Source organism: Oncorhynchus clarkii, chromosome 13 (assembly GCF_045791955.1).
Source record: "Oncorhynchus clarkii lewisi isolate Uvic-CL-2024 chromosome 13, UVic_Ocla_1.0, whole genome shotgun sequence".
Classification (NCBI taxonomy): domain Eukaryota; kingdom Metazoa; phylum Chordata; class Actinopteri; order Salmoniformes; family Salmonidae; genus Oncorhynchus; species Oncorhynchus clarkii.
The window spans coordinates 7865847-7892119 of record NC_092159.1 but is presented as its reverse complement, the minus strand read 5'-3'; the positions used below and the strand labels follow the sequence as shown (position 1 = coordinate 7892119).

Genomic DNA, 26273 nt, shown 5'->3' with positions numbered 1-26273 from the left:
TTCTTGACTAATTCTTGTAATTATGAATTAGCATTTACATGTGATTCTTAAAAGCAAAGTGAATGGTATGATTCTCTCCCTTTACACTATCAAACCAAAACCAACTCTACAATCAACGTGTTTGTGTTTCTTAGGAAGGAGTTTGAGACCACCCAGCTCCTCAGCAAGGTTGAGGATGAGCAGTCTCTGGGAGCTCAGCTGCAGAAGAAGATCAAGGAACTCCAGGTACAGTACAGGATATAAGCTCCAGTACAGAAGAGCACAGACTTGAATAATTTCCTTTAAAAATAATTATACTTTTTCTGGCAGCAGATAGTTTTCCAGGTGGCTTCTGATGGCTCAGTAGGATGGAAGATGGTGTTTCTTGTTGGTGCTTCTTACCATCCCCACTCAGCCCTCAATGACAATATCCATGTTAAAATGGCTTATATCTGGGCCTCCCGGGTGGCGCAGTGGTTAAGGGCAGCTGTGCCATCAGAGACTCTGGGTTCACGCCCAGGCTCTGTCGTAACCGACCGGGAGGTCCGTGGGGCGATACACAATTGGCCTAGTGTCGCCCGGGTTAGGGAGTGGTTGGCCGGTAGGGATATTCTTTTCTCATCGTGCACCAGCGACTCCTATGGAGAGCAGTGCGCGCTAACCAAGGTTGCCTCCATTGGTGGGGCTGGCTTCCGGGTTGGATGTGTTAAGAAGCAGTGCGGCTTGGTTGGGTTGTGTTTCGGAGGACGCATGACTTTCAACCTTCGTCTCTCCCGAGCCCGTATGGGAGTTGTAGCGATGAGATAAGATACTAAACAATTGGATACCACGAAATTGGGGAGAAAACGGGGTAAAATGTAATAAATAAATACATGTCTAACTTCTTACCTTTGAGGATTTGGCTCCTGCATGGGACACTGTCTACTAAATGTATTAGTGTAACTGGGTTTTTATTAAACACATTTATGCAAAATATACATACTATTATTACTTTGTGAGGTTCAATTGTTTCAACTGTATTGTAGTGTTCATCCCCCTGCTCCTGCCCCTGTTCTAGGCCCGTATTGAGGAGCTGGAGGAGGAAATTGAGGCTGAGCGTGCTGCCAGGGCTAAGGTTGAGAAGCAGAGGGCCGATCTCTCCAGGGAACTTGAGGAGATCAGCGAGAGGCTGGAGGAGGCCGGAGGCGCCACTGCTGCTCAGATTGAGATGAACAAGAAGCGTGAGGCTGAGTTCCAGAAGCTGCGTCGTGATCTTGAAGAGTCCACTCTGCAGCATGAGGCCACAGCCGCCGCTCTGCGCAAGAAGCAGGCCGACAGTGTGGCTGAGCTCGGGGAGCAGATCGACAACCTGCAGCGCGTCAAGCAGAAGCTGGAGAAGGAGAAGAGCGAATACAAGATGGAGATTGATGACCTCTCTAGCAACATGGAGGCCGTCGCCAAGGCTAAGGTGAGTAGTGATGTTTTGGTCAAGCAGTGTTGAGGGGGGTCAACTACATCACCATTCAAGTGAACTGAAGTTGACAGGAGTCACATATATGACGTAATGATGGAACATGTTTCACTAACAGGGCAATCTGGAGAAGATGTGCCGTACTCTTGAGGACCAGCTGAGTGAGCTCAAGACTAAGAATGATGAGAATGTTCGCCAGGTCAACGACATCAGCGGACAGAGAGCCAGACTCCTGACAGAAAATGGTACCTTCAACAATGAACAACAAGCCAATGCTTTCCTTCAGTAGAACACAACATGTATTAGGGGCTATATCCACATAGTTTCTACTGTACTATTCACCACCTAACATTGCCCTATGATACCTCAGAATCCATTATTAATCTTAGAGAACAGAGACCCTATTAACAAGATGTTACTCTGTCCCTGCAGGTGAGTTTGGCCGCCAGCTGGAGGAGAAGGAAGCCCTGGTGTCTCAGCTGACCAGAGGAAAACAGGCCTTCACCCAGCAGGTGGAGGAGCTGAAGAGGGCGATTGAGGAGGAGGTCAAGGTAAGGGACCCAAGATGGAGAGTTTAGAGCCATATCTTTACATAGACGGTGACTACACCACCCTCAGACTCCTAGTGTCTCTCCACCCTCAGAGACTCCTACTGTCTCTCTACCCTCAGAGACTCCTACTGTCTCTCCACCCTCAGAGACTTCTACTGTCTCTCAACGCTCAGAGACTCCTACTGTCTCTCCACCGCCATGTTTAGTTTTGCCCAACCTAGATTGAGGCACAGACACGGTCTCAATGGGGATAGCTGATCTGACTACACTGACTGTGCTAGTGGCAGACTCTACTAAGCTGACAGGCTGGCTAACAGCCTGCTGCCTGGCCTGCGCCCTATCTCAATGTGGAGCTAGAGCCCTGTCTACTTACATAGATAAGATGAGAGCACCCCTCCAGCTAGGATGATCCTGCTTGTGGGCGAGTCCCAGAAAGTTGGCCAATTATCTACAAATTCTATCTTTTGGGAGGGGCAGAGAACAGTTTTCAACCAGCGATTGAGTTGTGAGACTCTGCTGTAGAGCTCATCACTCCCCCTAACTGGGAGGGGGCCAGAGACAATTACTTGATGCCGATACATCTTTCTAGCTGATTTACACACTGAAGCTATGTTGCGCTTGGTGACCTCTGATTGTTTCATCCTAACATCGTTGGTGCTGACGTGGATAACAATATCCCTATACTCTCTACACTCGCCAGTTTTAGCCTTAGCCAGCAACATCTTCAGATTAGCCTTAACGTCGGTAGCCCTGCCCCCTGGTAAACAGTGTATGATCGCTGGATGATTATTTTTAAGTCTAATACTGCGGGTAATGGAGTCACCAATGACTAGGGTGTTCAATTTGTCAGAGCTAATGGTGGGAGGCTTTGGCGTCTCAGACCCCGTAACGGGTGGAGGAGAGACCAGAGGAGGCTCGGCCTCTGACTCCGACTCGTTGCTTAATGGGGAAAACCGGTTGAAAGTTTCTGTCGGCTGAATGAGCGACACCGGTTGAGCATTCCTACAGCATTTCCTTCCAGAAGCCATGAGAAATTGTCCGGCTGCGGGGACCGTGCGAGGGGATTAATACTACTATCTGTACTTATTGGTGGCACAGACGCTGTTTCACCCTTTCCTACTGGGCTTGCAGCACGGCTATCCTCACCATAAGGCGATAGTTCTCCTGTATATTATGAGTAAAGCGACTGCAATTAGAAGGAATCATGTTAATGTTACTACATAGCTTCGGCTGGTGGAGGTCGTGTAGAACCATGTCCAGATAAAGCGTCAGGGGTGAAAAAGTTGAATGAGGGAAAAAAAATGTATATATAAAACGGTAATTAAAAAGTAAAAAACGTAATTTTGGCAGGTAGCAAAGTAACGTTAGCAACCAACTGCACAGCTTCACGTAAACAAGTCCACATAATTTGTTTGACTATCGCACTCATCTCCTTGTCTTTCTTTCTCACAGGCTAAAAACGCACTGGCCCACGGTGTCCAGTCTGCCCGCCATGACTGTGACCTCCTGAGGGAGCAGTTTGAGGAGGAGCAGGAGGCCAAGGCAGAGCTGCAACGCGGCATGTCCAAGGCCAACAGTGAGGTGGCTCAGTGGAGGACTAAGTATGAAACTGATGCTATCCAGCGCACAGAGGAGCTGGAGGAGGCCAAGTGAGTCGCACGCAACAGAAACAACTCAGATATGGTGTGGATGGTGAGGGTGGCAGGGGGCTCTGACAAAATGTTACATCAATATGTATTGTAACATATCTTTCACACCATAAAACCGACCTCTGTTGTCCTATAGGAAGAAGCTGGCTCAGCGTCTGCAGGATGCTGAGGAGACCATTGAGGCGACCAACTCCAAGTGCGCCTCCCTGGAGAAGACCAAGCAGAGGCTGCAAGGAGAGGTGGAGGACCTCATGATTGATGTTGAGAGAGCCAACGCATTGGCCGCCAACCTCGACAAGAAGCAAAGGAACTTTGACAAGGTGAAAATGAATAAACCTCACCTTAGGCTGATATTTACTGTCTGCTATATGATCAATTGTAGTATAATTGTAGCATATTCATAATTCAAAACTCTTCATCAATGACTTCTGATGAAAATCCCATGGATTCTCCTAGGTTCTGGCAGAGTGGAAGCAGAAGTATGAGGAGGGCCAGGCTGAGCTGGAAGGAGCTCAGAAGGAGGCTCGCTCTATGAGCACTGAACTCTTCAAGATGAAGAACTCCTACGAGGAGGCTCTGGATCATCTGGAGACTCTGAAGAGAGAGAACAAGAACCTGCAACGTGAGCATTTGACAGCGATTCTATTTGGCTTATGTTTAATTAGCAAGATAAATTGCTGTTAATGAATTCACTGTTATTATGATTCAATATCAACTTCAGTACATTGACATATCCACTTAAAATCCCCCAAGTCTAAACTTCTTGTGTGTGTGTGTGCAGAGGAGATCTCTGACCTGACTGAGCAGATCGGAGAGACTGGCAAGAGCATCCATGAGCTGGAGAAGGCCAAGAAGACCGTGGAGACAGAGAAGTCTGAGATCCAGACCGCTCTGGAGGAGGCTGAGGTACAAACTACAGCTGTTTGATGGGGAAAGCAGTGTTAAACTAGCCAACACCAGCTACAGTCCAATGATCCCTGTATTGGAGTTTATTGTAGTCACATATATATATATATATATTTACATCCTTGTGTTATATACATACAAATGTATTTAACACAATTCACATGACTGCTTCTGTTTGTCCAGGGAACACTGGAGCATGAGGAATCCAAGATTCTGCGTGTGCAGCTGGAGCTGAACCAGATCAAGGGTGAGGTAGACAGGAAGATCGCTGAGAAGGACGAGGAGATGGAGCAGATCAAGAGGAACAGCCAGAGGGTGGTTGACTCCATGCAGAGCACCCTGGACTCTGAGGTCAGGAGCAGGAATGACGCCCTGAGGGTGAAGAAGAAGATGGAGGGAGACCTGAACGAGATGGAGATCCAGCTGAGCCACTCCAACAGGCAGGCCGCTGAGGCCCAGAAACAGCTGAGGAATGTCCAGGGACAGCTCAAGGTAAAGGGACTGGGACATCAGGTTAAAACACCTGAACATGGAGAGGGATTTGTTTGTGAATCTGTAGAAAATAATAGAACAGAGGATTTGAATAGAGTGGTTTATGTACTAAAGGTAGCGATTCTGGGGAAATTCTTACCACTGATCGATCCTATCGATCCTCATCGATCCTATCACCTCTACTTCCACAAGTCCTAATGAACGTATGTCATTGTGAACCCCAGGATGCCCAATTGCACCTTGATGACGCCGTCCGTGTCGCAGAAGACATGAAGGAGCAGGCAGCCATGGTGGAGCGCAGAAACGGTCTGATGGTGGCTGAAATCGAGGAGCTGAGAGTTGCTCTGGAGCAGACAGAAAGAGGCCGCAAAGTGGCTGAGACTGAGCTGGTAGACGCCAGCGAGCGTGTTGGACTGCTGCACTCCCAGGTATGGGTCAAAGCCATTTCTAATGAAACTCAAACAAGCATACAATTTAAACACACCTGGAATTTGACAGTGCTTGCCTTAGATTTTCATAATTTCAGTCTTGAGACTTGCAAGTTCCCTTGAGAGTCAAACAAATCATCTTGCTTACTCCTTCAGAACACCAGCCTTCTGAACACCAAGAAGAAGCTGGAGACTGACCTCGTGCAGGTGCAGGGAGAGGTAGACGACATCGTCCAGGAGGCCAGGAATGCAGAGGAGAAAGCCAAGAAGGCAATCACTGACGTGAGTCCTTGAATTGCATCATCTTGATTTGTCCCTAAGGGCCAATGGTAGCTGGGCTGGTTAAGAACAACAAAGATGTCAGAGGGATGTTATGATTTTTGCCGATTGGTGCATAAATTAAACAAACTATTATTCCAGGCGGCCATGATGGCTGAGGAGCTGAAGAAGGAGCAGGACACCAGCTCTCACCTGGAGAGGATGAAGAAGAACCTGGAGGTCACAGTCAAGGACCTGCAGCACCGCCTGGATGAGGCTGAAAATCTGGCCATGAAGGGAGGCAAGAAGCAGCTCCAGAAACTGGAGTCCAGGGTGAGTTACCAGCAGGGTGGATTAGGGTGGATTGAAAGACTGATTGCTGGAAATGTATTTGATCATTTAAAAATAAACAGGAACATTGTTTAATGACTTGTTCTCACAATAACCCACCTAGATCAGGGGTTCCCAAATTTCTTTGCATCGGGGACCACCCCTTTTGTGGTAGTGAAGTCATCAGGGACCTCCCTAATAATAACAGAACACAACTCATACTTTAAAGTGCGATAAAAATAGCATCCACGCAGATTTTCTATGACTTCTTCAGTGCATGACTGGACTAACCAAGTCTCGGGAAATATTTCCCTGGGAAATAACATTTTTCGGTCCCCCCTGGAGTGGATCCAAGACCTTTAAATAAATTCAAATGTATTAATCTAGTTGCTTCGATCAGGTTTAAACTGTTGTCACAGCAACTTCTTCTAATCTGCCATTTCATTCATAATAATAATTCACAATACATTTCAACACACAATATAATATACATTCATCGAATTATTGTCATAGTAATAATTTCTCTCTCTATTGTTACGTTTCATTCACTGGCCGTTGCTAGGGAAGCTAGCGTTGCTATGCGGGGCTACCAGCTAGCAGGCTAATGGCTGAATTAGCTTGTAGGCTAGCGGACATGAATAAGTTCATAAAACCTGAAAACACAACATAACATCTCAACAAACATATGTACATGCTCCAAAAACATTACCGTCTTGAATATGGTGATTTTACACTCGCTTACTTTCAAAATAAAGATTTTAAAATGTATTTATGTCGGTGCTTCTGTCTTGCTGTTGACTCAAATGGCAAACTACTCTCAACTGCCAGAGCGCGAGCTCCATAATAGAAGCAATGTCACAACATTAAAACATGCGAGTGGCGGCCTCTAGTCGCCGTACTGGTACTGCACCATACACCACAAAACGCATGACAAAATGGTTAAAAGTCATATTTCAAATACAAGAAGAATTGAGTTGTGAGCCTCCCAGACCCGTTATTTAATCTAAGAGTTAATAACATTCATTGTGGATGAATAATATTATATTGTACTGTATTGCACCCTCTAAACGTTTTGCCAAGATCCCGGGCTGTTTAATCTGTTCTTGCTATAAATATTCATAAACAAATTGAAATGTAAATTCCACTTTGAGAACCACTGACCTAGATAATGAAAAGGTGTTGTTATTATTACAGACCCCTTCAATAAATGTTTTAAAAGAGTACATAGGAACAGATTACAATTGTGCCCCTTGACTGGGTAGAAGACTATACCTCTGTTTTAAATTTGTTTTGTTAATTAAGTCCGATTTCACGACCTCTAACAAACTCCTACGTTTATTTCTTCCACAAAGGTGCGTGAGCTTGAGACTGAGGTGGAGGCCGAGCAGAGAAGAGGTGTAGATGCAGTCAAGGGAGTCCGCAAGTATGAGCGCAGAGTCAAGGAGCTCACTTACCAGGTAAGAGAAAGTGCCTTCTTCACACACTTGACACTAACACAGACAGGTTTGTGTATAAAACTCTTGTGACATTGATTCTTTGCTCTTCTCCCACAGACTGAGGAGGATAAGAAGAACGTTAACAGACTTCAGGACCTGGTAGATAAGCTGCAGATGAAAGTGAAGGCCTACAAGAGGCATTCTGAGGAATCGGTGAGTCTGAGAGCATACATTCGAAAATGTAGTTTTTCTCTACAAAACGTAATGTGCATATGGTTTAGTTGAAGTGTTGCTACAGCACACCTGTCAACAATGACAATTAATAGTGCAAGTACATGCTGAAGAAATTATACTCATTTGTGAGTGTCCCCTATGCCAATGTGTTACCAACTTAAAGGAGAGGGGGTTGGAATATTAATTTGCTGGTCGAGTTGTAGTGCTGGCGGCATCTGTTTGTTCCCTCTCCCTTCTGCTGCCTTACCATCTATCTTCCTATATACATTGCTATCCTAAATCTGCCAATATTTTTATTTGCTACCTGCCACTCACTTTCTCTGCAGTATCATATATCTCTCCCTGTATACATTGCTATCCTAAATCTGCCAATATTTGTTTTGTTGAAAAAATTATTGATATTTGCTACCTGAAGCTTTAAACTTTAAATGCTGATGTTCTGCTCTCCCTCTCTTTTCCTCACCCAGGAGGAAGCAGCAAACCAGCACATGTCTAAGTTCAGGAAGGTTCAGCATGAGCTGGAGGAGGCTGAGGAGCGTGCTGACATCGCTGAGACTCAGGTCAACAAGCTCAGAGCCAAGACCCGTGACTCTGGAAAGGTACAGAACTGCTGCTAGACCTGTACCTGACTCATGTTTAGATATGACCACATCAACACCACCTATGAATCAGTCTTCTCAGAGGTCAATACAGACCTTTTACACTCACTCAATAAGCACATTTCAGGGCAACAAAAAAAAACACACAAAAAATTCAAGTTGGTAGTTCAAAATTGAAATTCCAACCTGAGCACTGAGCATTAAATGCTTGATCCAATATATTCTATCCGTATATTTATCATGTTGATTATTATTACTGATCCATTATATTCTATCCATATATTTATCATGTTCATTATTATTACTGATCCATTATATTCTATCCATATATTTATCATTTTCATTATTATTACTGATCCATTATATTCTATCCATATATTTATCATGTTGATTATTATTACTGATCCATTATATTCTATCCATATATTTATCATGTTCATTATTATTACTGATCCATTATATTCTATCCATATATTTATCATGTTCATTATTATTACTGATCCATTATATTATTTATTTCTTCTTACAGGGAAAAGAAGTTGCTGAATAAACAAGACCAAAGTATTGAAGATCAAAGTCTTACCATTTTCCTGTGATGCATAAAATATGATTTTCATGGTGAAATGTTGACCATTGATTAAAAACATGTAGGCCTACATAGACTTTGTGACTGTGGACTTATTATCAGCAAACAGCTTTTTTATACCATAAAATATATTGTTCTTTAATTAATGGAGCAATCTGGGATTTGAACAACAATAGTGGTCACCCCGACAAAGCAGTTTTTTTTTTTGTAAACAGCTGAGAGATGAGGCTGAAGAAATGAAGCCACCCAAATTCTCAGACTGGGGTTTGGTTGCAAGTTTGTTGTTGCTTAGCTTTACTTTTATTGAATTCAATGTAGTTCTGCCATCCTCTGCATTTAAGCTGATGCTTTTTTCAAGGTAATGTTGGTAGATTGGAGAGAATGACTAGTGTGTAAAAATCAGACACTGACTAAATATGCATGTCAATTTCTAGCCTTTCCCCCCAGCCGTTTACGGTGCGACGTCTGACAACACAAGGCTATTCAATGGCTGACAGAGGCTGAGTTAACTGATATCTTGACAGAAAAGTCAGTGAGAAGAGAGTTTATGTAATCAGTATTTGTTCATCCAAATAAGACAGGAAGCAAATAGTCCTAGTATAAACTTTCTAAATGACCACATGGACATTTTACATCACAATTACAGCTTTGCCATTGTACGTGCAGCCATGAGTTCACCAGTCAAACTGCTAAGGTCAGAGGTTCCGGGACCATTCTAATCATTCTATTTCTATGGTCATAACACTGTCATAGGGCACCACAACACACACAACATGCCTTAGGAAAGTATTCAGACCCCTTGACTTTTTCCACATTTTGTTAAGTTAAAGCCTTATTCCAATGTATTACATAGATTTTTTCCCTCATCAATCTACACACAATACCCCATAATGGCAAAGCAAAAATATATATATATATTTTTTTTCATGTCATAAAAAATAACAGAAATATCACATTACATAAGTATTCAGACCCTTTACTCAGTACTTTGTTGAAGCACCTTTGGCAGCGATTACAGCCTTGAGTCTTCTTGGGGATGATGCTTCTGGCTTGGCACACCTGTCTTTATGGAGTTTCTCACATTCTTCGGCTTGCAAGCCTCCCCTTTCCCCTCCAAACATAACGATGGTCATTATGGCCAAACAGTTCCATTTTTGTTTCATCAGACCAGAGGACATTTCTCCAAAAAGTATGATCTTTGTCCCCTTGTGTACAGTCGTGGCCAAAGGTTTTGAGAATGACACAAATATTAATTTTCACAAAGTCTGCTGCCTCAGTTTGTATGATCGCAATTTGCATATACTCCATAATGTTATGAAGAGTGTTCAGATGAATTGCAATTAATTGCAAAGTCCCTCTTTGTCAAGCAAATTAACTGAATCCCCAAAAAACATTTCCACTGCATTTCAGCCCTGCCACAAAAGGACCATCTGACATCATGTCAGTGATTCTCTCATTAACACAGGTGTGAGTGTTGACAAGGACAAGGCTGGAGATCACTCTGTCATGCTGATTGAGTTTGAATAACAAACTGGAAGCTTCAAAAGGAGGGTGGTGCTTGGAATCGTTGTTCTTCCTCTGTCAACCATGGTTTCTTGCAAGGAAACACGTGCCGTCATCATTGCTTTGCACAAAAAAGGGCTTCACAGGCAAGGATATTGCTGCCAGTAAGATTGCACCTAAATCAACCATTTATCGGATCATCAAGAACTTCAAGGAGAGCAGTTCAAATGTTGTGAAGAAGGCTTCAGGGCTCCCAAGAAAGTCCAGCAAGCGCCAGGACTGTCTCCTAAAGTTGATTCAGCTGCGGGATCTGGGCACCACCAGTACATAGCTTGCTCAGGAATAGTAGCAGGCAGGTGTGAGTGCATCTGCACACACAGTGAGGTGAAGACTTTTGGAGGCTGGCCTGGTGTCAAGAAGGGCAGCAAAGAAGCCACTTCTCTCCAGGAAAAACATCAGGGACAGACTGATATTCTGCAAAAGGTACAGGGATTGGACTGCTGAGGACTGGGGTAAAGTCATTTGCTCTGATGAATCCCCTTTGCGATTGTTTGGGGCATCCAGAAAAAAAACTTGTCCGGAGAAGACAAGGTGAGAGCTACCATCAGTCCTGTGTCATTCTTCCTTGCTGAGGGGCCTTTCAGGTTATATTGATATAGGACTAGTTTAACTGTGGATATAGATACTTTTGCACCTGTTTCCTCCAGCATCTTCTGGGATTGATTTGCACTTTTAGCACCAAAGTACATTTGTCTCTAGGAGACAGAACACATCTCCTTCCTGAGCGGTATGATGGCTGCGTGGTCCCATGGTGTTCCTACTTGCATACTATTGTTTGTGCAGATGAACATGGTGCCTTCAGGCATTTGGAAATTGCTCCCAAGGATGAACCAGACTTGTGGAGGTCTACAATTGTTTTTATGAGGTCTTGGATGATTTATTTTTGATTTCCCCATGATGTCAAGCAAAGAGGCACTGAGTTTGAAGGTAGGCCTTGAAATACATCCACAGGTACACCTCCAATTGACTCAAATTATGTCAATTAGCCTATCAGAAGCTTCTAAAACCAAGACATAATGTTCTGGAATTTTCCAAGCTGTTTAAAGGCACAGTCAACTTTGTGTATGTAAACTTCTGACCCACTGGAATTGTGATACAGTGAATTATAACTGAAATAATCTGTCTGTAAACAATTGTTGGAAAAATGACTTGTGTCATGCACAAAGTAGATGTCCTAACCAACTTGCCAAAACTATAGTTTGTTAACAAGACATTTATGGAGTGATTGAAAAACAAGGTTTAATGACTCCAACCTAAGTGTATGTAAACTTCCGACTGAGGCATGGTCCTAGGGCTCAGGTCCTCCGGGAGGGAGAGAAAGAGAGAATTAGAATTCACACAGGACACCAGGTAAGACAGGAGAATGATACCAGTTATAACAGACTGACCCCAGCCCCACGGCACATAGACTATTACAGCATAGATACTGGAGGCTGAGACGAGGGACAGGGCCAACCAGGCAGGATATAACCCCACCAACTTTGACAAAACACAACCTCCACACCACTAGAGGGATATCAACAGACCACCAACTTACTACCCTGAGACAAGGCTGAGTATAGTCCACAAAGATCTCCACTGCACAAGCCCGAGGAGGTGCAAGACCAGACAGGAAGATCACGTCAGTGACTTAACCCAGTCAAGTTGAGTATAGAGGAAAATAGACTGGCACAACGTGACGCACCCCTTCTAGGGACGGCAGGAAGATCACGTGAGTGACTTAACCCAGTCAAGTCGAGTATAGAGGAAAATAGACTGCCACAACGTGATGCACCCCTTCTAGGGATGGCAGGAAGAGCACTAGTAAGCTAGTGACTCAGCCCCAGTAATAGGGTAGTAGTAGAGGCAGAGAATCACAGTGGAGAGAGGGGAGCCAGCCAGGCAAGATAGCAAGGGCGGTTTGTCATTCGAGTGCCTTGCCGTAAACCTTCGCAGCCCTGGGCCAGCCTACACTCAAACCTTAGGACTCATCTGAAGAGATGAGATGAGTTTTCAGTAAAGCCTTAAAAGGTCAAGACCGAGTCTAAGTCTCTCACATGGATAAGCAGACCATTCCATAATAATTAAGCTCTATAGGAGAAAGCACTGCCTCCAGCTGTTTGCTTAGAAGATCTAGGGACAATCGAGAGGCCTGCGTCTTGTGACCGTAGCGTACGTGTAGGTATGCACGGCAGGACCAAATCTGAGAGATAGTTAGCAAGTCCATGTACTGCTTTGTAGGTTAGCAGTAAAACCTTAATCACCCCTAGCCTTAACAGGAAACCAGTGTAGAGAGGCCAGCACTGGAGTAATATGATACATCTTTTGGGTTCTAGTCAAGATTCTAGCAGCCGTATTTCGCACTAATGGTATAATTTAGTGCTTTATCAGGGTAGCCAGAGAGTATAGCATTGCAGTAGTCTAATCTAGAAGTGACAAAAGCATGGAATAGCTTTTCTGCATCATTCTGGGAGCGTGCAAAACTGTCATCAAGGCAAAGGGTGGCTGCTTTGAAGAATAAAGGCTATTCCATGCAAGAAATTGCCAAGAAAATGAAGATCTCATACAACGCTGTGTACTACTCCCTTCACAGAACAGTGCAAACTGGCTCCAACCGGAATGTCCCGGACCTGCTCTTTTCAACTCTCCCTGTCTCTCTCTCTCTACTTTAGCTGCTGTCTCGACCTCTGAATGCTCGGCTATGAAAAGCCAACTGGTATTTACTCCTGAGGTGCTGACCTGTTGCACCCTCTAGAACAACTGTGATTATTATTTGACCCTGCTGGTCATCTACGAACGTTTGAACATCTTGAAGAATAATGTGGCATTAATGGCCATGTGCTATCTGGGTGGCTAGTAAGCCGAGATTAAACACAACACAACTAGCTGCATGGGTCCCCAACTAGCTGCATGGCTGCTGGGTTTCTGTATAATCACTTTGTGACATCTGCTGATGTAAAAAGGGCTTTATAAATACATTTGATTGATGTAGTTTAACTATTCTTCAATAGAGGGCACTAAACGCCAAGGCTAGAAGAGGCAACGCAAGGGGCTTTTCTTTTGCCTGTCACATCAAAGTTTATTGGAGGTGCCTGAAAGAGATCCTAGAGGGGAATCGGAGGAGCAGAAAGCATAGGGAAATTGGAGGAGCCTAAAACATTGCCAAAACAAAAGGTTAAATAACCACAATTATCCTCTCCACCCTGACTGTCTGTCTTTGATTCAGCATGTAGGGCTTCCCCTGACAGTTGGTTGGCCTATTTATAGACAACATTTGAAGTGTTTTAGGAAACAGAGGATCAAGGCAGTACTCAAGAAGGGCTTCCCCTGGGTTGGCTGGCAGTATTTCTGGACTACTGTGGTGTGTGTGCTCTTTAGGAAACAGAGGATCAAGGCAGTACTCAAGAAGGGCTTCCCCTGGGTTGGCTGACAGTATTTCTGGACTACTGTGGTGTGTGTGCTCTTTAGGAAACAGAGGATCAAGGCAGTACTCAAGAAGGGCTTCCCCTGGGTTGGCTGGCAGTATTTCTGGACTACTGTGGTGTGTGTGCTCTTTAGGAAACAGAGGATCAAGGCAGTACTCAAGAAGGGCTTCCCCTGGGTTGGCTGGCAGTATTTATGGACTACTGTGGTGTGTGTGCTCTTTAGGAAACAGAGGATCAAGGCAGTACTCAAGAAGGGCTTCCCCTGGGTTGGCTGGCAGTATTTTACTGTGGTGTGTGTGCTCTTGACAGAGGATACTGTGGTGTGTGTGCTCTTTAGGAAACAGAGGATCAAGGCAGTACTCAAGAAGGGCTTCCCCTGGGTTGGCTGGCAGTATTTCTGGACTACTGTGGTGTGTGTGCTCTTTAGGAAACAGAGGATAGAGGATCAAGGCAGTACTCAAGAAGGGCTTCCCCTGGGTTGGCTGGCAGTATTTCTGGACTACTGTGGTGTGTGTGCTCTTGAGGAAACAGAGGACCAAGGCAGTACTCAAGAAGGGCTTCCCCTTGGTTGGCTGGCAGTATTGATGGACTACTGTGGTGTGTGTGCTCTTTAGGAAACAGAGGATCAAGGCAGTACTCAAGAAGGGCTTCCCCTGGGTTGGCTGACAGTATTTCTGGACTACTGTGGTGTGTGTGCTCTTTAGGAAACAGAGGATCAAGGCAGTACTCAAGAAGGGCTTCCCCTGGGTTGGCTGGCAGTATTTCTGGACTACTGTGGTGTGTGTGCTCTTTAGGAAACAGAGGATCAAGGCAGTACTCAAGAAGGGCTTCCCCTGGGTTGGCTGGCAGTATTTCTGGACTACTGTGGTGTGTGTGCTCTTTAGGAAACAGAGGATCAAGGCAGTACTCAAGAAGGGCTTCCCCTGGGTTGGCTGGCAGTATTTTTGGACTACTGTGGTGTGTGTGCTCTTGAGGAAACAGAGGATCAAGGCAGTACTCAAGAAGGGCTTCCCCTGGGTTGGCTGGCAGTATTTATGGACTACTGTGGTGTGTGTGCTCTTGAGGAAACAGAGGATCAAGGCAGTACTCAAGAAGGGCTTCCCCTTGGTTGGCTGGCAGTATTGATGGACTACCGTGGTGTGTGTGCTCTTTAGGAAACAGACAGTGGATCACCAGTGCGTGTGTGTGTGTGTGTGTGTGTGTGTGTGTGTAAAAGGACACAAAATGAAACATCTTTAAATATGTTTACATGACATTTCAATCAAGTGTATTTTATAAATCCATTTTTTTTAATTTTTACATCAACTGTTGTCTCAGAGTGCTATACTTTACCAGCCTAAAGCCCCAAAGACCAAGCCATGCAGATGTAGAAGCACAGTGGCGAGGAAAAACTGAAATCAATCAAATAAAAATGTCACACGCGCCGAATACAACAGGCCTTTACCATGAAATGCTTACTCACGAGCCCTTTCCCAACAATGCAGAGTTAAAAAGTGAGAAAAGATGAGAAAATAAATAAATACTAATTTTAAAAAAGAAATAGTAACACAATAAAATAGTAAAGAGGCTATATACAAGCAGTACTGGTACCAAGTCAATGTGCAGGGGTACGAGATAGTTGAGGTAATTGAGGTGCTATGTACATGTAGGTAGGGGTAAAAGTGACTAGGCAATCAGGATAGATAATAACCACAGTAGCAGCAGTATGTGTGAAAAGTCTTTGACACCGCCTGTGATTGAGATTTTGGATGGCAAGTGGTGATGAAGCCAGTCAAGATGCTCTCAATGGTGCAGCTGTTGAACTTTGAGAGAATCTGAGGGCCCATGCCAAATCTTTTCAGCCTCCTGTGTTGGTGTGTTCGAACCATGATAGGTCCTTAGTCAGATGGACACAGAGGAACGTGACTCTCTCGACCCACTCCATTACAGCCACGTTGATTTGAATGGGGGCGTGCTTGGCCCCACGTTTCCTGTAGTCCGCGATCAACTCCTTGACGTTAAGGGAGAGGTTGTTGTCCTGGCACCACACTACCTTCTCCTTGTAGGCTGTCTGACTGTCATCGGTGATCAGGCCTAACACTGTCGTGTTGTGGGCAAGCTCAATGAGGGTGTTGGAGTCGTGCACAGCCAAGCAGTTGTGGGTGAACAGGGAGTACAGGATGGGACTAAGGACGTACCCCTGAGGGGCCCACGTGATGAGGGTCAGTGTGGCGAATGTGTTGTTGCCTACCCTCACCACCTGTGGGAGGGCTGTGTTCTAAAATGCATACAAAGGGGGTACGGAAGTCAACTGTCACTTTTCAAGTGCTATTCCAAACATAGGAACGCGAAAAGGCAAGTATGTACTAAGCTTACCGGAAGTTCTTTAAGCGTACTTGGGAGAGCTGGAAAACAAAGCACGCATAGCAGTGTAACAGTAAAGCTTCCGTCCCTCTATTCGCCCCAACCTGGGCTTGAACCAGGGACCCTCTGCACACATCAACAACTGACACCCACGAAGCATCGTTACCCATCACTCCACAAAAGCCGCGGCCCTTGCAGAGCAAGGGGAACCACTACTTCAAGGTCAAATCAAATCAAATCAAATTTTATTTGTCACATACACATGGTTAGCAGATGTTAATGCGAGTGTAGCGAAATGCTTGTGCTTCAAGTTCCGACAATGCAGTAATAACCAACAAGTAATCTAACTAACAATTCCAAAACTACTGTCTTGTACACAGTGTAAGGGGATAAAGAATATGTACATAAGGATATATGAATGAGTGATGGTACAGAGCAGCATAGGCAAGATACAGTAGATGGTATCGAGTACAGTATATACATATGAGATGAGAATGTAAACAAAGTGGCATAGTTAAAGTGGCTAGTGATACATGTATTACATAAGGATACAGTCGATGATATAGAGTACAGTATATACGTATGCATATGAGATGAATAATGTAGGGTAAGTAACATTATATAAGGTAGCATTGTTTAAAGTGGCTAGTGATATATTTACATCATTTCCCATCAATTCCCATTATTAAAGTGGCTGGAGTTGAGTCAGTGTCAGTGTGTTGGCAGCAGCCACTCAATGTTAGTGGTGGCTGTTTAACAGTCTGATGGCCCTTGAGATAGAAGCTGTTTTTCAGTCTCTCGGTCCCTGCTTTGATGCACCTGTACTGACCTCGCCTTCTGGATGATAGCGGGGTGAACAGGCAGTGGCTCGGGTGGTTGATGTCCTTGATGATCTTTATGGCCTTCCTGTGACATCGGGTGGTGTAGGTGTCCTGGAGGGCAGGTAGTTTGCCCCCGGTGATGCGTTGTGCAGACCTCACTACCCTCTGGAGAGCCTTACGGTTGAGGGCGGAGCAGTTGCCGTACCAGGCGGTGATACAGCCCGCCAGGATGCTCTCGATTGTGCATCTGTAGAAGTTTGTGAGTGCTTTTGGTGACAAGCCGAATTTCTTCAGCCTCCTGAGGTTGAAGAGGCGCTGCTGCGCCTTCTTCACAATGCTGTCTGTGTGAGTGGACCAATTCAGTTTGTCTGTGATGTGTATGCCGAGGAACTTAAAACTTGCTACCCTCTCCACTACTGTTCCATCAATGTGGATAGGGGGGTGTTCCCTCTGCTGTTTCCTGAAGTCCACAATCATCTCCTTAGTTTTGTTGACGTTGAGTGTGAGGTTATTTTCCTGACACCACACTCCGAGGGCCCTCACCTCCTCCCTGTAGGCCTTCTCGTCGTTGTTGGTAATCAAGCCTACCACTGTTGTGTCGTCCGCAAACTTGATGATTGAGTTGGAGGCGTGCGTGGCCACGCAGTCGTGGGTGAACAGGGAGTACAGGAGAGGTCTCAGAGCGAGTGACGTCACCGATCGAAAAGCTATTAGCGCGCACCACCGCTAACTAGCTAGCCATTTCCAGACTTTTGTTCCTGTTCCGTGTTTTGGGCACGTTTATGTACTCATGTGCTTTAGTTTTGGACCGGAATAAAAAGTGTGCCTGTTACCACACTCTGCTCCCCTGCACCTGATTTCGCCTCCCGTACACACCCGCAACAAAACCTGCTTTTCCAACAGTCTAGAAAAATTACTGCTTTTCCTTCACTCTGCGGTCCAACTCATCCCACATATTTCAGGAACTTGCACCAGCATGCAATTCAAAAAGAAAATGTATATTTCATTCTATGTATAACATTATTCAGTGTTTAAATTAATACATCCGTGTCGACTACACCATTTCCCCCATATGAAGAGGGCAACGTAAGTATCTTTGCTAACACTCTGCAGTCACCACCAGACTAGCTAGCTATGTAAACAACTCATTATGCGAACCATTGGTGTATTAAAAGGAGCAGAGAGCATGTGACGCAGTGGCAGCAGCAGGAATTTCTCACAGAGGGTGGCTTGGTTGTTGGGTCGTGGTGCTTGCAATAATTCAATAATATATTATTAGACAAGCAGTAGCAAGTCCATATCAGTTTAGGAAAAAAGCATTTCATGTATTCGGTAATGTTACACTTATCCACATTTACCAGAGGGTTCAAATTGCAATGAGTTAGATGCCAGATATCTTTGTCAGCATAGGTCTACCAAACACATAGGCTTCACAGTTTTATGAGAAGGCTATAAATAGAATCCACAGTGACGGGAGAGGTTGGAATGAAGGCCCAACAGTCAGCCAACACAGACTAGATACATGGTGTCAGAAGGCAGTCATGGAGCAGTGAGCAGTTACTCACACTGTAAGCTAACATTAGTTGTAGGCTAGATGGGATACAGCTTTAAGTTTTAACATTTTGCATTTGAGCTAAGCCTAACCCTTTTCTTAACCTTAACCTAATTCTCCTAACCTGCTGTGTAAATTCTAAAAATTACAATTCTGACGTAGAGCTGTATACCATCTAGTCAAAACCAAAGAGAAAGGTCCAGGACCATGGAGTGCGAGGGGAAGTTGATCAGACACATTGGTCGCACACTAATGTCACTTCAACGTGATTTTGAACATATTTAGTGTTCAACATGTACAAATTAAGTGGATTATGAATAGGTTCTGAAAGAGGAAACATTAACTACTGGAGAAAGGAAGGTTAGCTAGAGAATCACAGTCTGTTTGCCACATTAGTGTAAACTAGAAAAAAAATCACATTTAATCCATAGAAGGGTCCTTTGGAGGAAGGATTGTTGACATATATTTGCCATTTATATCTTAAAGCACAATTGAGAAATAAACTATTTAAGTTGGAACATTTGTGACATTTAACGACCCTGTTTATAAATCAGGTATGTGGTTTTCGTTAACGGCTGAACAGAACATGACGAGAGGAGGTGAGTGTGTTGTGCACCTCCATACAAGTTAATTTGCTGAGTTTCATTGAAATTGTTGACATATTGGCTTAGATGTGATGGTATAAAGATTTTTTATTTAACATTAAGCATTGATCAATGCCTTGTTATGAACCGGTGGCCACTAGCTTCTTAATGGTTTGCTACACTGTACCTAATGAACACAACCCTGATTCTGATCCAACAAGTTGAGTACAACATTATTTATATAATTGCGATACTAAAGTTGACTGTTATTATGACTGTTTGACATGTTATGACTTTTTGGTTCATAAATTGCAGGAGTAAAAAGAAGAGGCTCCTATCATCAGGTCTTCAGTCATCCCAGATATAACAGCTGCCATAGATGTCAAGGCTATTACCAAATCAGCAGTTAAACTAGACAACTTCCCATTCAACTCCTTCTATTCAACTCATTCATAGGCAGACAAGAACACTTCCCATTTTCCTCATGATTTAAATCAGTCTTCCAATTGTGCGACTGGATGTGAAGGGTTTAACTTCTAAACAGTGATCCTTGGTGGGGTCATCTAGTGGATTAGACTGTCACTTGTCCTGACTCTTCCAAAAGGCTTGGCTAGGACGAGTCCCCTGCTCTCTCAGAAAGGCTTGTGTTCCAACAGCTGCAGCTGAAGGGAGGGTGTGGGATTCCCAGTTTTATTGATGTTCTCTGTTATGGACTTTACTTATATTGTCCTTGACTGGTTATTCCTGCGATCTCTGTTGTGTTTACATGTTAAAGTCTAAAATATAGCTGTCCAAAAGAAGCAGGTATTTGACTGGTCTGTTTAATGGACATATCAGTTATATGTCTGTTTCATATATGGTCATACCCTCTGGTGCACAGCTCACATGGCAGATCTGCCAATAAACCAACACCAAATGACCTGAGATATATTGCTGTGGAAGCTGGATGTATTTCTGATACACCCATTTCTGAACACGGCCATATTGGGATTGTAAATGATCTGTTGCTTTGGCACGTTTCTTGTAACTTTGCCATGGACTGTATGGGAGTTTCAAGAACAGCTCAGCAGGTATCATGAAGCAATGCCAGAGGGTCATAAAGCAATCCCAATTGACTTCAGGCTGCATGTATTTCTGACACACAGTTTCATATTATGGCATTGGTTGGAGGTCACTGAGAGGGGGTAATAATTTGAAGAATTTGGACTCAAGATCTATGTAAAGATTTGTACAACTTGCTGAAAACACAACAGCTCCCCATTTGATCCAAGTGTTTCTCCTTGTAAATGCATTAGATTCATATTACATTTAGTCCTCCATTGACTTCACACTGCATGCTGAAAGGTGAAGACCTCATACCTTTACTGTGGACCACAGAGAGATACGATACAGGCCAGCACATTATATTGACCTTATTAGTCAACCATAAGGTTCTCCCATTGCTGACACCGTAATAGATTTACAGCGAGATATGTGACCTGGAAAATAAGATCTCAATTAACCGAGCCAAGACTGGTGGTTTTGTGGATACATGCCACAAGCATCTGACCTTTCATGTCCAGATTTAGATTTTTACTGGCTGTGACATTTTAATGGATTGATTCATGTAGAAAGAAATGCTGTCTTGAGCCAAGGCTCTGGGGTGTCTCAGCCAAGCTCCTGTCTGTAGTGATAAAACTACTTTGCAAGCACAGACTGATCATTTAAAGCACCCTTAAAATGTATTGGATCAACAGTAACTATTTGATTCCCCCATGGGCCAATATGTACAAACAGTTTTATAATGACAGTTCACTCAACTGCTTAATGACATCTGGCAGTTAATACCAGAGGCCAGCAACTCTTGTTCTGGACAGCCCACCCACATGGTTTGCAGGCTCTTGTTCTGGACAGCCCATCCACATGGTTTGGAGGCTCTTGTTCCTCCCCAAGCACGAACTCAGCGGGTTCAGCTAAATCAACATGTTGTGAAGGGTCATCCCACATCATTTAAACGTGCATAATTTAGTAAAATTTGGTTCAGATGTTAATCAATGAGATTACAACCTATATTCGCCTACTCAAAAAGTCATCCAAAAGATAGTTGAATTTCCAATGTGTAATCATTATGCTTAAAGCATAACCAAATTCCAATAAAAAAATGATATCTGGTTTATGGTTTAATGTCACCCAAATGTCTATCACTGCACTTTCAATCAAAGTTCAAATTTGTTTTATTTCCCTGAGGGTAACTTCTGGCCAGAGCAAGTTTGGAGCTCATGCCGGGTGTACACGACAGGTCATATATCATGCAAGATCTTTGCATATTAAAATAACTTAATCTCATAAACATTTAGTTTGCACGGTGCTAACGTTCTCTCCACCCACAAACATGGCAAGAAAATACCTTGTCTAATAACAGTGGCATCAGTGCCAGAATAAGGCTGCTTTGGCAGATATATCAAACAATAAATCTTGGCTGCAATGAAGATGAGAGCACAGTCCAAGAAATGAAAAGCCCTAGGTGGGATCCTTCCAGACAGTCAGCTCCCTGCTCAGCTAGTGTATCCAGTAGCTCTCCCCCTTTGGGGCTTCTTGTGTCTCGTCCCAGGGACACTGGGGTTGGTTGTTTGTCAGAGTGCTAATTATTCCCAATCTAAATGGGGCTGGAATATATTTAAGGTTTGAATGTGTGAATTCTCTGAGCTTTCGTAGCATTAAGATAATCTTTAGAACCTTCTTACGATGTCTCTTTCGTAGCATTAAGATAATCTTTAGAACCTTCTTACGATGTCTCTTTCGTAGCCAAGGTGTTTCCCAGAGCCTTTGTTAGTAACGTGTCTCTTAAAAACCAACTGGTCTAACGATGCAACGTTTTCTCTACGTGCTTGTTTGGGAAACACTTGGCTCGTGTTTGGCTCGTTGGCTCGTAAAATAACGATGCATTTGGTGTGCGATCATCGCAATGCTTAAGTTACATCACAACTGGGAAACGAGGCCCTGGTCAATTCATGTGAGCATGACAAAACATTGATGTGAGGGGAATTTATGTTTTTTTGGTAAATGTTCGAACTATGAGAGAATCCATGAATTATGTTTGTTGAAAAGAAGAAAGGGAGCTATATTTCAAACTTATTTTCTTACTTCCTAGGTCAAGCCATGGGGGGTATAGAGTATTGTATAGAGTATACTGCCAGTATACATTAATTGCCAAGATTAAAATGTCATATGCTTTTCTAAAAAGCATAAAATTCTGCATTTTGTTAGAAATATTGTTCATTCAAAGAAAGACTTGGATATTGCTAAGATTCTGTTTGCTCTATTGCATCTTACCAAAAGAATAACCCCATATTGTATGACATCATCAGTATCGTGTAATAATACTGCCCCTGCGATGGGGCTGGTTTTCACACGTGGACAGAGTGTGTTTGATGACTCATAACTCCATGTTGGAATAAGATATGAGGATAAAAAGGGTCCCCATTTCAACCTAAGACATTGGTTTCCTCATAAGATATTGTCACCTTGGTATGAAGGATCGGGAGACAGGCGCAGGAATGCGTAATAGTTTTTTTTTATTTCCCAGTGTTCAGACCCAAAACAAAAGACAGAGGAGTACCTCAATGACAAACAATGATTCTACACGGGGCGAGACCCATAACACACACACAATGATACCACACGGGACGAGACCCGTAACACACACACAATGATACCACACGGGACGAGACCCGTAACACACACACAATGATTCTACACGGGACGAGACCCGTAACACACACACAATGATTGCACATGGGACGAGACCCGTAATCATCTGCACAATCCACGATGGCACGAAAGCCAACACAACACAGCACAGGTACTCACACGAACCATGATTCTACACGGGACGAGACCCGTAACACACACAATGATTCTACATGGGACGAGACCGGTAACACACACAATGATTCTACATGGGACGAGACCCGTAACACACACAATGATTCTACATGGGACGAGACCCGCAACACACACAATGATACCACATGGGACGAGACCCGTAACACACACAATGATTCTACATGGGACGAGACCCGTAACACACACACAATGATTCCACATGGGACGAGACCCGTAACACACACAATGATTCCACATGGACGAGACCCGTAACACACACACAATGATTCCACATGGGACGAGACCCGTAACACACACAATGATTCCACATGGGACGAGACCCGTAACACACACAATGATTCCACATGGGACGAGACCCGTAACACACACAATGATTCTACATGGGACAAGACCCGTAACACACACACACAATGATTCCACATGGGACGAGACCCGTAACACACACACACAATGATTCCACATGAGACGAGACCCGTAACACACACAATGATTCCACATGGGACGAGACCCGTAAGACACACACAATGATTCCACATGGGACGAGACCCGTAATCATCTGCACAATCCACGATGGCACGAAAGCCAACACAACACAGCACAGGTACTCACACGAACCATGATTCTACACGGGACGAGACCCGTAACACACACAATGATTCTACATGGGACGAGACCCGTAACACACACAATGATTCTACATGGGACGAGACCCGTAACACACACACAATGATTCCACATGGGACGAGACCCGTAACACACACACAATGATTCCACATGGGACGAGACCCGTAACACACACAATGATTCCACATGGGACGAGACCCGTAACACATACAATGATTCCACATGGGACGAGACCCGTAACACACACAATGATTGTACATGGGACGAGACCCGTAACACACACACAATGATTCCACATGGGACGAGACCCGTAACACACACACAATGATTCCACATGGGACGAGACCCGTAACACACACACAATGATTCCACATGGGACGAGACCCGTAACACACACACAATGATTCCACATGGGACGAGACCCGTAACACACACACAATGATTCCACATGGGACGAGACCCGTAACACACACAATGATTCTACATGGGACGAGACCCGTAACACACACACAATGATTCCACATGGGACGAGACCCGTAACACACACACAATGATTCCACATGGGACGAGACCCGTAACACACACAATGATTCCACATGGGACGAGACCCGTAACACACACAATGATTCCACATGGGACGAGACCCGTAACACACACAATGATTCCACATGGGACGAGACCCGTAACACACACAATGATTCTACATGGGAAAAGACCCGTAACACACACACAATGATTCCACATGGGACGAGACCCGTAACACACACACAATGATTCCACATGGGACGAGACCCGTAACACACACGCAATGATTCCACATGGGACGAGACCCGTAACACGCACACAATGATTCCACATGGGACGAGACCCGTAACACACACAATGATTCCACATGGGACGAGACCCGTAACACACACACAATGATTCTTTCTACATGGGACGAGACCCGTAACACACACACAATGATTCCACATGGGACGAGACCCGTAACACACACACAATGATTCCACATGGGACGAGACCCGTAACACACACAATGATTCCACATGGGACGAGACCCTTAACACACACAATGATTCCACATGGGACGAGACCCGTAACACACACAATGATTCTACATGGGACAAGACCCGTAACACACGCACACAATGATTCCACATGGGACGAGACCCGTAACACACACACACAATGATTCCACATGGGACGAGACCCGTAACACACACAATGATTCCACATGGGACGAGACCCGTAACACACACCCAATGATTCCACATGGGACGAGACCCGTAACACACACACAATGATTCCACATGGGACGAGACCCGTAACACACACAATGATTCTACACGGGACGAGACCCGTAACACACACACAATGATTCCACATGGGACGAGACCCGTAACACACACAATGATTCCACATGGGACGAGACCCTTAACACACACACAATGATTCCACATGGGACGAGACCCGTAACACACACAATGATTCCACATGGGACGAGACCCGTAACACACACACAATGATTCTACATGGGACGAGACCCGTAACACACACACAATGATTCCACATGGGACGAGACCCGTAACACACACACAGTGATTCCACATGGGACGAGACCCGTAACACACACAATGATTCCACATGGGACGAGACCCTTAACACACACAATGATTCCACATGGGACGAGACCCGTAACACACACACACAATGATTCCACATGGGACGAGACCCGTAACACACACACACAATGATTCCACATGGGACGAGACCCGTAACACACACAATGATTCCACATGGGACGAGACCCGTAACACACACACAATGATTCCACATGGGACGAGACCCGTAACACACACAATGATTCCACATGGGACGAGACGTGTAACACACACAATGATTCCACATGGGACGAGACCCGTAACACACACAATGATTCTACATGGGACGAGACCCGTAACACACACACACAATGATTCCACATGGGACGAGACCCGTAACACACACACACACAATGATTCCACATGGGACGAGACCCGTAACACACACAATGATTCCACATGGGACGAGACCCGTAACACACACACAATGATTCCACATGGGACGAGACCCGTAACACACACAATGATTCCACATGGGACGAGACCCGTAACACACACAATGATTCTACACGGGACGAGACCCGTAACACACACACAATTATTCTACATGGGACGAGACCCGTAACACACACACAATGATTCCACATGGGACGAGACCCGTAATCATCTGCACAATCCACTATGGCACGAAAGCCAACACAACATAGCACAGGTACTCATGATTCTACACGGGTGAGACCCGTAACAATAATCGACCGGACAATGGTGAACAAAGGGCACATTTATAGAATTACTAATCACTGGGAATAGGAACCAGGTGTGTGTAAGGACAGTTCCGGAGGGATCCGTGACAGATATACTGGTGATGAGAAATACACACCAGAGTAAAAAGTGACAGCCAACCCCAGTCCCCCCTACTAATGTGCTGGGTGGACACAGCACCCCAAACATATAGGTGGTGAAAATGTAATGTAAATGTAAAGTAATCTGTTACTTTA

The 26273-nt window shown here is 44.4% G+C and overlaps 1 protein-coding gene across 1 annotated transcript in view; it reads left to right on the top strand.

The window, feature by feature from the left end:
- The window catches only part of LOC139424217 (uncharacterized), a 102489-nt gene that overhangs the window by 11605 nt on the left and 64611 nt on the right, over positions 1 to 26273 (top strand). The window contains exons 26-40 of the mRNA XM_071175896.1: positions 135 to 225; positions 1037 to 1426; positions 1548 to 1674; positions 1862 to 1980; positions 3433 to 3629; positions 3766 to 3949; positions 4086 to 4251; positions 4411 to 4535; positions 4719 to 5027; positions 5252 to 5455; positions 5612 to 5737; positions 5876 to 6046; positions 7396 to 7500; positions 7597 to 7692; positions 8181 to 8312. Of these exons, the coding sequence (XP_071031997.1) occupies positions 135 to 225; positions 1037 to 1426; positions 1548 to 1674; positions 1862 to 1980; positions 3433 to 3629; positions 3766 to 3949; positions 4086 to 4251; positions 4411 to 4535; positions 4719 to 5027; positions 5252 to 5455; positions 5612 to 5737; positions 5876 to 6046; positions 7396 to 7500; positions 7597 to 7692; positions 8181 to 8312 (2542 nt within the window). The remainder of the gene's footprint in view (positions 1 to 134; positions 226 to 1036; positions 1427 to 1547; positions 1675 to 1861; positions 1981 to 3432; positions 3630 to 3765; positions 3950 to 4085; positions 4252 to 4410; positions 4536 to 4718; positions 5028 to 5251; positions 5456 to 5611; positions 5738 to 5875; positions 6047 to 7395; positions 7501 to 7596; positions 7693 to 8180; positions 8313 to 26273) is intronic.